This window comes from Miscanthus floridulus, chromosome 17, assembly GCF_019320115.1.
Source record: "Miscanthus floridulus cultivar M001 chromosome 17, ASM1932011v1, whole genome shotgun sequence".
NCBI classification, from domain to species: Eukaryota; Viridiplantae; Streptophyta; class Magnoliopsida; order Poales; family Poaceae; genus Miscanthus; species Miscanthus floridulus.
Window position 1 is genome coordinate 7,325,714 of NC_089596.1, and position 12,991 is coordinate 7,338,704.

Consider the following 12,991-nt stretch of genomic DNA (forward strand, 5'->3'; position numbering starts at 1 on the left):
TTTTTAGGTTTTTTTAAATGATCTTGTGTTTTTAGGTTATGGAACAATTTTTTGTGTCCACTTATTAAATGTACGTGTCCAGAGCTACAATATACAAGTTGTATGACAACAAGGGCATCAGGCTCAAAAAAAACAAGGGCATAAGGAAACAACGCACTACTACAGAAAACTTATCACTGATTACCTTAAACATCTTATCACGTACCGCCGATTTCATCTCTCGGTGGTAAAAGTAGGCAGTGATGAGGAGGATTATAGCTGCCGGTTCAAACGGCTTGTTATAGGAACTGACAGTAATAATTAGAGTTTTTAGTGAGATACCAGCACAACATTCATCTAGTGCAGTGGTAAAGACGTTTTGTTGCTCGATCTAGATCCAGGATCGACCCCGACGACGTAGGACACTTTCTTGAAAATTAAACTGCCACGGGACCCATAAAAGTGGCTACCACGCAAGCTGTCAGGTCTCACAGATACACGATGGTGTTTAATAAATGTCACCAAAAAATTGTGTGTTCTATTCAATGTAACATACTGGCTTCAGTTTTGGATGATCGCAAACATCGGATGATTGAAGGCGTGTTAGAACCCTGTGCCACGGGGTTCTTCGCATCTATTGGATGGTTTTTCTTTTTCTTTTTTTTTTTTGTTTACAACAATGATGTAGAACTGCTGTAAGCGTTTAAAGTGGACCATTTGTTTAACTTTAGGCTGCTGCCTCTTTTCATAAGAGAACTGAAGCCAGAATTTTTCTATTATCCTAACAAAAGTGTGGTTACAGATTATGTATGGAATGGAGAGCTAGCATAGTCGTAGGCTCGGAGCAAGCACGTTGTTGACAGGCCAATTTGGGTCTGGTGGGCTGCGTTTTGCGATTTTTAGCAATTATTATGAGTAGGTGGGCCGACACTTATCAACAGGTTGGATACGGCCCAACAAGCAGTACCCCCGACCCCACACCCCGAGCTTATCCCCCTCCCGACTCGGCGACTCCTTCCGACGACGACGAAGCAGCGGGAGGAGCATAAGCGCCGCAGATCCCGAGCCTCCGACCCTCCTCCTCCCCTCATCCTCCGCCTCGTGCCACAGATCCCGACGCCCGCCGCCAGCAAGCCATGGCCCGCTCCTCCTCGCAGTCGCAGTCCTCCGTCGGCGGCGGCGCCGGCGCGGGCGCGCGCCCGGCCACCGTCGGCCCGCGCGGCACGGCCGCGGCGGCCGCCGGGATGCGCCGCCGCCGCGCCACCTCGTCCGCCGGGGGAGGCGGCTTCTCCGGGGGCGGCGGGAGCAACATGCTCCGCTTCTACACCGACGAGGCGCCGGGGCTCCGCCTCTCGCCCACCATGGTGCTCGTCATGTCGCTCTGCTTCATAGGCTTCGTCACCGCCCTCCACATCTTCGGCAAGCTCTACCGCTCCCGCACGGCCGCGGCCTCCGCGTGATCCGATCCCACCGCTCTTGTGGATCCACACATCGGATCAGATCACAGTACCAGATCAGACGGTTTTTGGGTGGTGAATTATGTATGGCGAGATGCCCAGCTTGTTGTGTTGCCTAGCTTTTGCTTGATCCTTACTTTCTCGAGTTAGATCTCAGCTAGATCTGCAGATGAATGAGTGAAAAACCCTATAGGTCAACTTAATGGTGCCCTTTCTGTTATTTTGTTCTAATTCTGCTTATGAGAATTATTACTGGAATAATTATGCCTAGTTTCTTCTAATTCTGCTTGTGAGATCACTAGCTACATGTGCATCTGCCTAACTTAGATGTGGTCCGGTGTCTGTTGCTCCATTAAATACTTTCTGCACTACCCAGTGTTTGATTATTACCTAACTAGAGAGTTTGATTGTTTGTCTGCCTGTTCTGGTAAGTTGGTCACAGAAATCTTGCTTCACCTATCACCTTACCTGCTAGCCTGCAACCACCATACTTCTACATCATCCTAAAAAAAAAAAAAGGGCGTACCCAGTGCAGAGAGCTCCCGCTCTGTGCGGGGTCTGGGGAAGGGTGTTAGTGGCAAGCCTTACCCTCGCCTGTGCAATGCGAGGAGACCGCGACTCGAACCCGGGACCTTCCGGTCACAGGCGGTAAGACTCTACCGCTTGCACCAGGCCCGCCCTTCCTTCTACATCATCCTGTGCTCCTATAATTTGTTAGTGTTTTTTCAGCAAGCTTTTGTTCTGAAATTATAGCTTGGTTTTCGGCTGTTGTCTATGACTTGTAACTTGCTTGCTGGTATTAGGGAGAATATATGAAGATGTTGCTTTGAGTGATTCCCTGACAAGGAACCTAGGTTATCTTAGATTTGTACAGGTCAGGGGCGGAGCCTAGTGGTTGCCAAACTGGGCTCCCGCCCCCCTTGCCATGTGTGAAGTAACAATGAATCTGCATGTCACCATTCATGCAAGGATTTCATGCACAGTTTTCTCTCTCTTTCCATATTAGTTGCCTATTCTTTAGTTTTAGCAATTGTGAAGTTTTTTTAATACACTTTGATTATGCTTTCATGTGAATTGCGCACCCCCCCCCCCCCCCCCCCCCCCCCAATTCTACTTCACCCTCCACCACTGGTTCAAGTAGTTATATTCGACATGATGTTAGTGTGGGCGGGATTCTATTCAGAGTCTATTTGGAAATTTAGTTCTGAGATCCAAATCAATCCAGTTATATTCATCATGAGGTTATTCCAACATGGTGTTGGTTGATTTGTAAACCTAAAAGTTAGAATTATCAGGCATCTGACAGCTCCAGGTGTTCCTTATTGCATTAGACATGAACTGATTGCTGCTATGAGTTGATCGAGTGTTTTTGGTGAAGGTTTAAGCATATTGGGCAAGGGTATGGACCATCACTTATGTTTGGTCAAGTGTTCACACTGTTTTTCATGATAACAGTACTACCATAGCTAATATTTGCATCATCAAATGGCTTCACTGTTGATTTCGTAACAACAGTTTTAAAGTTTATACTTAACGCTACAAGTATTATTGATGGTGTGTCTCACATTGTGGGGAGCCCTTTTAGTATCAACCTTTGACAGAACAAATGATGAATGGATAATGATCCATTTTGTTTACACGTGATCTGAAATGCTGATTATTTCACATCTTGCTGTCCTTGTTAGAGGTGTTATATGTTTCACCCATGGTATTGAGTAAAGCTGTGATGTTGAACAATAGTGGCTCTTAGCTATTAGTCCAAAGCCTGACGTGTGAAGTGGTGAGTGAAGTCTGTTGATGGTGCTGTTTATCAGTAAAAATAAACCTCAAGGTAGTTCCTGCCTAGTTGCCTGGTTATTGTGAAGAAAAAGGAGGTAATCAAAATTGTGTGTTCTGGAGATGTTTGATGATTAACAGGCCACTGGTATGGTCGCTTGAGCTTAGTCATATATTCGTATTCTTTCCATCTGGTATGACAAGTCAAATATGTTATAATGATAATTTTGTCCTCTGAGGTACTGTGATCTGGTAGTATACAAATACAAATAACATTTTAAACTCTTCCCTCTTCTGGTTATCTGGTAGATGGATATAACATTTTTAACTCTCGTGGATTGGCATTGGGTAGCATCAGTGTTGAAACTATAGTGTTTGTGTTTTGACTGATAAAGCAGATGGAAATTGAGAGGAAATGGTGTGTTTCTGCGTAAATAATTATTAATTATATAGATTAGTGTGAATCTGGAACATGACAGATCGGGCAGATGGTTTGAAGTTGTTTGAAGATTGATTTTACAGGATAGGGTAGGGTCATTTTCTGGCTTCAGTCTCCTGATCCTGTATGGACCAAACAAACATGGATGGATATACACAAACACATGTTTGTTTAGGTTGCATTACTATCTGACTCGGACATACACGCCCGTTTCTTTCAGTATTTTGTTGGCTGGCCAGAACAGCTGCACACACGGCGGTGGCGGCGGGCCGGCGGCATTGTCGTGGCTGCCGCTGGCCACGCGGCAGAAGGTCTCCGGCGCCGGGCGCAGGCCGCGCAGCGAAGAGATGAGACCAATGCCAGCCTGGCTGGACCTGTGGTGATTGTCGCCGGCAGCGGGACATGACGGCTGTTGTTTGACGAGTAAATGCAATGGCTTGACGCAGACGGAGCGGTCGTCGTGTCATCAACGGCACGGGCTGATGCAAAGTGGGCCACCCAGAGTCCACGCCGCGGAAACGAATGCAACGCAAAGCGGACGGCCCACCGTGTGACAGGAGGGCCGAAGAAGAGCTGAAGGCCGGATTGGCCCACCTATATAAGTTCCCTCCCGCGCGTGGGATATTCACATTCACTGTCGCCGTTGGGAAATGGCATTGAACGGACCTATCAAAAAAAAAAAAAAGCGATCAACTCTTGAGACTACAGTGCGTCGATGGCTGGGAGCCTACTCGAGGAACTGGATAGTTTGGAGTCTGCCAATTTTAATTCGTTTGTTTGTTAGCGGTTTCTAGAGATTGTAACAAGGTTGCTCACGAGTTAGCAATCCTTGCAGTGGCAGAACAAGTGATTTTGATTAAGAGAGGCCAGACAAATATGATCGCATTTTTTAGTGTAATAAACACTACTACAGGAATTTTAACCGAGGCGGGCATTTTTGCTTAACCGAGGCGGGCAAGCCAACCGTCTCGGCACAAAGGTCACGGTTAATTGTGGCCTTAACTGAGATGGTTGGCCAACCGCCTCGGTTAATAGATTAACCGTCGCGGGCATCATAAGCTAAATGCCTACCGAGATGGTTGTCGTAACGCGCCCGCCTCGCTTAATATTTTAACCGAGGCGGTTGAATAAAGACGTCCGCCTCGGTTAAGATTTTAACCGAGGCGATTTTTATTACTTGGCCGCCTCGGTTCATGATTTCCATATTTAAAAAATGCTTTTTCAAATTGGAATTTAAAATTTCGCTAATGAAAACACAGATAAAGCAGAAAATAGATGACAAACATATATTACATTCATTCTCGATCGACGAACCGACATTAAGTTATTACATTAGTGATGCCTTCATCATTGTTTTACAAACACAAATCATTCATACATTAGCAACTAAGGTCATTCATACATATCATTTTTTACCGGAAAAGAGGTCCGGCAGAATGTAATCCGAGATTCGTAACTTGGTGCTCCAGTTTCTGATTCTCTCGAACTTCGGATCCCGCGCTAACTCACTTTTTTGGTTGAAGAACGTATTCTCTTCATGCGCGCTCTCTGTGACAAACTTACATATGTCTGCTACTGTTTGTCTGAAGTCTTGGTCGACCGTCTTCCTTCGCCACCATCCTTGTGCTTTCTTGAGCTGCTGCCAGCTGCTGCTTGTAGGACACGTGGACGCCTAAGAGGGGGGTGAATTAGGCAACTTAAAATTCTAACTCCAAACTATGGCCTCTTTTTCTACCTCTAGCAAAACCTATGTAAAAGATAATCTATCTAGATGTGCAACTACGGTTTTGCTAGTGTGTTGCTATCTCTACCGCAAATGATAATAAAATGATCAATGTAAATGCGGAAGCTTAAAGAGCAAGGTAGAGATATGCAAACTCCCGTCGACGACTCCGGTATTTTTACCGAGGTATCGAGAAGCGTGCAAGCTTTCCCCTAGTCCTCGTTGGAGCCCCTCGCAAGGAATCCCTCGCAAGGGCCAAGCTCCCGGTTGGGTAACTCCGTGGATAGCCTCGGGCCTTCCCCATGCGCAAGTGGATCTCCGATGTGCCTTCCGGCAAGCCTCTCCCGGATGCTCCTCGCCGTCTTCACTATCAAGCTTTCGGCCAAAACGCCACGGGCCTTGTTCCCTTTGGTACACGGTGGTGGCCGCACCACAAACGCGGTTGGTGCGATCTCGCAAGACTTCAAGCCCCTCCGATGTACAACTCTTGTGCTCGCAAGCACGGGGTGGCAAGAGGTATGCAAACCTCACTAAACACTAGGCATACACCTAGAGCAAGCGCATAAGCGGTGGTCTAATCAACCTAAGCACTTCGCAAAGCACCTACGCTAATCACCTGATAAAACACTAAGCACTTAGCAAGTGGAGATCACTAAAATGGTGTATCAACACCCTTGGTATGTTTCCTCAGCTCCACCCTTCTCAAATGGCCGGTTGGGGTTGTATTTATAAGCCCCACTGAGAAAGTAGTCGTTGGGGTCGAACTCCCGCAAAACCGCTACTGACCGGACGCTGAATCGTCCTAACCAGACGCGTCCGGTCGTCCCGACCGTTGCAGCCGTGAACTACCAATCGGACGCTACCAGCGTCCGGTCGCCTGACACCGGACGCGTCCGGTCGCAGTTTCGCGCGCCTAGAACCTCTCTGTACTCGATCGGACGCTGATGCCCTACGTCCGGTCAGTTGCCACCAGCGTCCGGTCCTCGCATCCGGTCGCCTATCTGTCGAGTCTCCACCCAGCGTTCGGTCGCTTGTCCAGCGTCCGGTCACCACAGTGAGCTCGTTTCTTCGCGATCTTGCATACGGCTTGGTTCCAATCTTCATGTTTGGACTTTGTTTGATATCTTGGGTCTTCACTTGTGCTTCTAAGGTCTTGCTTGAGGTGTTGATCATCATATCATCACGTCGCCTTCGTCCAAGTCACGTCTTGCACCCTATTGGACTACAAAACAAACACTTGCAAATTCATTAGTCCAATTTGGTTGTGTTGGTCATCAAACACCAAAATCCAAAGTAAATGGGCCAATGGTCCATTTTCTTTACAATCTCCCCCTTTTTGGTGATTGATGACAACACGACCAAAGCAAGCAAATAATAAAATTTTTGAAATTAGAAAACCATCTACTTGCTAGGATGCAATGCAAAGGGCAAGGTTTTATGATGCTAAGAGATACTACATGAAAGACTATGATACTAATTGAAGACCTAACTTGCCCTTGCAAATGTCCCCATGTGGCATTATGGATTAAAGTCTTGCTTCTTATAAATTCTCCTCATTACTTAGACTAATCCATAATCCACTATCCTCCCTTTCTCGGACCATTACCATTTGTAGACATTAACTTAATGCTTGTCTTTGGTCCTCCAAATTCTCCCCCTTTGGCATCAAACACCGAAAAGGAAGACATTAGTAGCACAAGGGAGGGTCAAACTTTGTGATCCTTTGTATGTAGAATTGGATAGAACACAAAATTTGACTCTCACATTATAAAAACTAAGCTCCCCCTAAATATATGCATACATATGATGGAAGGCAAGGCATATGCAAAATTGGCAAATTATTGCACAAAGGAGTTTAATCTATATAATGCATGGAGAAAGCATATAAATCTCAAAATGAAGTCAATATGATGATACCAAATGAAGAATGATGCTTATCTCCGGGGACTCCATTTTTCTTGCAATGAGACTACTACACACATGATAAACTTGAAAAAGGTGTTAGTCTCAAAGCGTCCATCTTGTAGATGATCCTCCCCCTAAATTTGTGCATGCAAGCACGGAATACTTGTAGTACTCATGCACATTGATTTTAGAATCAAAATACCATTTGAAGATGATATTTGGGAGAAAATTATCTACAATTTGGACTTTGGCACATATTAGATGAACAATAGTAAGACAAGCTATGTGCCGTGCTCCTAAGCAATTTTAAACCATGTAGGTTTGCTCCAAGGGTTAAAAATGAGACCGAGCAAGCCTACCATATGAAATACCTAGTGTATGCATGACAAAAGATATAAGCATGCAAATGCAACCCTAGGCATGAAGGGTAACTTAGATGCTTAAAGATACCAATTGTAGGAAAATCTAATTGCAAGATGTACCAATTAAAGAGTGATAACATCTAGTTACCTAACATGGGAAGGGGAATTTGGGTCCATAGTATTCACTCACCCACTTGGCAATAACTTTGTCCAACATGATGCACCCCATGAAATGCACCCAAACTTTGCCAAGCCTCCAAATTCCCCGAAGTCCGACGGACTTCTCACTTCCCTTTTGGGATCCAAACCTTCTTGGTGCTCTTCATGTTTGAAATGATTTCCTTTGGCACCCAAAAGCGTTTGACCCCATTGTTGGCTTGCTTGTTCACTTTCATAGCCACCACCTTGTCATTTTTCTTCTTCTTCAAGAGATAAGGTGTGGAGGCCTTCTTGTCCACCTTGTTGGTGTAGGTGTTGGAGAGCTTGCTTGTTTGCTTTTTCTCCTTCTTCTTTGCTCCTCCCCCATTCTTCACCTTGCATTCATAGGACTTGTGACCTTCCTTGTGGCACACGTAACAAACCATGGTTTGTCCTTCATCAAGCTTCTTCACTCCCTTGACGGTGTTATCTTGATGAAGTTGGGTTTACTTCGCCTTGCCTTTTACTTGAGTCAAGTCCTTGGTGAGGCGAGCTACTTCTTGCTTGAGTTGCTCATTCTCCTTTGCAACCTCTTGTGTGCATGTATCTACAATAACTTTCTCAACACAAACTTGGTTGCACAAAGGTGAGTCTAAACATAAATCATTACAAGAAGTAGAGGCATCCCTTTTTGACATGTTAAAGATAGAACTTTTCTTTTTAGATGCCTTGGTGGGGTTTGTGCTAACGGCTTCAAGATTAGCAACTTTATTAGTTAGCTCATCACAATGTTTGCACATGGTTTCCATTTTAGCAAGCAAACTTTGATAATCATTTTGTGAGCTAGCTAACTTTTCTTTTAATTTTTCATTTTTCTTTGCAAGTTGCTTATCACTAATTGTGCATTCATTTGTTGTTGCACTAGCCTCAAGTTGCTCAATTTTAGTAGATAGTTCAACATTTAGATTTACAAAGTTCTCATATTGTTCAAGCAAATTCTTGTATGCTTCTTGTGAACTACTTAGCTCTTCTTTTAAATTTTTGAGCTTCTTTTGTTGACTAGTGCAAACTTTAGCATATTTACGATTTTGTTGCACAATTGTATTATAAGAAGGCAAATCATCATCACTATCGCTCTCACTCGAGGGTGAGCTTTCATTACCTCGTGCCATAAGGCACACACAAGAAGAGCTTGATGATGAGTGCTTGCGCCCTTGCCTCTTGTGATGATCTTCTTCACTTGAAGAATTATCCCATGACCTTATTGATGTGAGGGCTTTGTTCTTGCACGCCTTCTTCTTTGCCTTGGGTGTGGGCTTGTTTGGACAAACTTCCACAAAGTGCCCCAACTCACCGCATCCATAGCATCCTCTCTTTCTTTGCTCGTTTCTTTGATTAGTGAAAACGAGGTCTTGAATTTGGATGGGCACACCCTTGACATTGAGCCTTATGATCATCTTCTCCACCTTTTTGATAAGTTTGATTGATTCTTCATCAAGGTCAGAGGTGGAGGAGGAAGATTGATCATCATCACTTGATTCTTGTTCATCATCATCATCATCCTCATCTTCTTCTTCTTCACTTGAGGAGCTTGAGCTTGAGCTTGACTCAACTTTCTTGCCCTTCATATTTTTCTTCTTGCTACAAGCGAGAGCTTTGCCTTTGCTTGATGAAGATGCTTCTCCTTGACCCATCTTACGTGACATTTCAAATGCCACTAGCTTGCTAATGACAATGCCCGGGGTCATGGTGCTCAAGTTCTCCATGTTGTGAAGGATGGTGATGATGCTTTGTGGCAGAACCTCCTAAATTATAGGACCCACATGCACCTATCACTGTCCAACGACCTCTGACGACTATGCATATGTTCCTAGTAACTTAAGAAGACTATCGGGTGTCCTCGCGGAACCCTGAATCATCCACGATTTCCGAGCAGGATCCCATTACAGAGTCATTGCAGTATTACAACATTTATTCAAATATATACATCAGAGTAAAAACAGCGGAAGTCTTACAATAACTTAGTTTACAAACCAGTGGTTTCAAACCTTACAAACTAAGTTCGATAGTTAATACAAAACGTAGTAGTGGAGTGGCATTATACATAATACAAAACACACAATAGAACTGCCCTGCCCAAGGGCCACACATTTACTTCTCATCGTCAGATCGAACAATAGTCATGCAGCACGATCCAAAATAGATCTGCTCATGAGGCTCACCTGCAACAAGGGTCAACGAACCCTGAGTACAAAAGTACTCAACAAGACTTAACCGAAATAAAATTGAGAAGACTCAGGAATGTAGGCTCAGGGATTCAAGGTAGGGCTTTAGCAATAATCAAAGTTCTTTTGCGTAAAAGCTTTTTAATGAAATTATTTATGTCAACATTTAAAACTTCATAAGATCATATACAAAGATGACACGATCCGTAATGAGATCATGAAACTTCATATCCAACACCTTCTCAAATTTCAGTTATTAAACTACGATGATGAACAGAGAAGTGAGTCTCCATAACCGAGGAGCAACGACGATTCGAACCGATTATAAACCCAGCTGGGAATTCCAGACCACACGACATATGCAGGTCCCCGACCTACATATACCAACCTACCCTCAGGTCCTCTAAAATAAGAACGGGTCCGCGCCACCCGAGAATACAGTACTCCACCAATCCAGCCCATTGCCACGTGGGTACACGCTATTCCCGCCATCTCTCCACTCCCAGTGCGTGAGTAGCCATTCTCGTAATAGAATTGCCAAGTTAAGGCTTACCGGAGTATGTGGTTAGTACTACAAAGTCTCACCGCCGCAGTTCAACAACGGTACGGACCTTAATCGACACAGGCGGAAAGAACCTGCTCACAAGACCTCCATGTCTTGTGGCTCACACCCACCGAGTCCGCCTGGTCTAGATTTATTACTTCACATGCTCATATTTCATGATAACATAAGTAACCAAAGATCCATTTAAAACTCGCAGGTGACAGGTAATCACCCGACTAAGCATGACTAAGCATAACTAGTCATTTACGAATAAAATAGGTAATCAAGGTAGATATGGAAAAGCAAGGCTGGTAATGCACCAATTAGGTTTCCACTTGACTTCTAATCACATAATGCAGTACAGGAAAGCAAAAGCGAAATTAATTTGTAAAACACAAGGTAGGGTTGTATGCATCCGGGGCTTGCCTTCGTTGACGGAAAAGTCCGGTTCCTGCGACGTTCCACAAGTATTCGATCCGACCTCAACCGACAGATTAACCTCCTCCGCAACTTGATTAACTATCACGTGTTCACCTTCGTTCACTACACATAGTAACAATGCCATGTTTAACATGATGCGAGATATAAAACATGATGCTCGATGATGGATGCAAAAGTTAATAACTTGAATACAACTTTCCTTCGCGGTATAGTTACAAACCATTATCATAAAGCATTTTTAGTCGTTCTTCTAACAAGTCAAAGGTTCACTTATCATACATGCTTACCAACTAAAGCCTCATCATGAAAAGACATGTATAAACAATATACAAGGAAATGTATAACTTTTACTTTTTACCCAAGAGGTTGTATCTAAGAAGCAATCAAGTTTATTAACATGCATTTACTAATGAAATTCTTAATTAAGTCATTTAGAATTATTAACTAAAGGGTGAACATAAGCATATCAAGAAGGTAATCACTTGGCCATGACACAGCAAGGGTGGGGTGTTTCATGATCTATAATCAACTAAAAAAACCAATCAGGACATCTTATGATCTAGGTTTATCATTTTGACAATTATTAACTAATAATTAAGGCATATAAATAAGAGTATAATTAAACATCATCAAATTAATTCCAAACTTTTTGTGGAGGTAGGCTTTAACAATAAACAAATACAATAAAAGTTTCATGGTCACTGGATATTTATTTTGTCCTAGAAAAATTATGGAAACTCATTTATTAATTAAATTGAGCAATTTTCATCACATTCAAAAAGTACTGAAAATCAACAGTTCATATTTTTATTAAATAGTATACATCACATAGAGGTTACACAAAAAATTTCATAATTTTTGGAGCTCTATTTAATTCTACACAAAAATAACAAATCACAGTACTATTTAAAATAATCACTGACTTTTTCATTTAGCACCCGCTACAGGACCGTCTTCTTCCTCGGGCTGAACCACGCTAGGAAACACGGCGGCGATACTGCTGGCCGATCAAGGCAGTAAAAATGGTGGTGAGGTGGCGCAAGATCATCGCAAGACTCGGCCGCACCGATAGGTGGACTTGGCGTGGCTTGCAGTGGCACTGGACAGGCTGACCACGGCAGCAGGCGCTGGACATGGCCGACCGTGGCGGCGTGAAGACGGAGCGGCCACAATGGTCCGAAATTGATCAAACTAGAGATAGATTAGGCACGAAGAAGCTCACCACGACCTAAAAGGCCAACTGAATGAAGCCGAGACGTGCTGGAGCTCCCTGCCGATGACGGCGGTGTTCATGGCAGTCCGCACCGACGTCGCGACGGCGTTCCGGCAAACAAGGCGATTCCGGCCGGTACCAATAGCTACGCTGGGCTCAATCGAGGCGCAAGGGCAAGGCGAAGCTGTGGCAAGCTTGGCTGCGACGGTGAAGCACTATGGCGACGGCGCGGGCACGACGGAGATGATCGGCGACGTCGGAAAAAAAACAGAGAAAGGAGAAAGAGTGACGGCGATGGCGTCCCGGCCTTTATAACGCGGTCAAGGCACACGGAGATGACACCCAGCAGCTTCTCCATGCCAGCGTGACGCCGAAGGCAGCCACCGCGACGACTGGAAGATGATCGAAGATCACCGACGGTGAACTGGCTTCCGCGGTTACTGTTCATCGAAATTACATAATTGCCATTCGCCAAAATCTTCAAATTACTCCCAAAATTGCATGGTAACTCAAAAATCTCCAAAAATAAAAGTTGTTCAAAATTCAAAGTTCTACAACTTTGCTTTTATAACCAACCCCTAATTCGGTCTACATTTTGAAATGCAAATTTGAATTCAAAAATGGGACATTTAAAGAATTTCGCATTTTCAAATTACTTCAATTTTTACTAAACAACTTTGAAAACTCCAAAAACCAACTTTGTACATCTCGACAAGCTCTATACTTTTGCTTTAAGGCTCAACCCCAAAATGTACTTAGATTTTGAAATGGGTTTTCCAGGGTAAACTT

At 44.0% G+C, this 12,991-nt stretch overlaps 1 protein-coding gene across 1 annotated transcript; it reads left to right on the forward strand.

Moving 5' to 3' along the window:
- The first annotated feature begins 1,002 nt into the window (after positions 1 to 1,002).
- On the forward strand, positions 1,003 to 1,717 carry LOC136518069 (protein transport protein Sec61 subunit beta-like). The gene has a single exon (XM_066511726.1). The coding sequence runs from the start codon at positions 1,116 to 1,118 to the stop codon at positions 1,437 to 1,439; it is 324 nt and encodes a 107-aa protein (XP_066367823.1). The 5' UTR covers positions 1,003 to 1,115; the 3' UTR covers positions 1,440 to 1,717.
- Positions 1,718 to 12,991: the final 11,274 nt, after the last annotated feature.

What these genes read in the sequence shown, in the direction of transcription:
- LOC136518069 (XM_066511726.1), top strand. Translation starts at nt 1,116, where the DNA reads ATGGCCCGCTCCTCCTCGCAGTCGCAGTCCTCCGTCGGCGGCGGCGCC.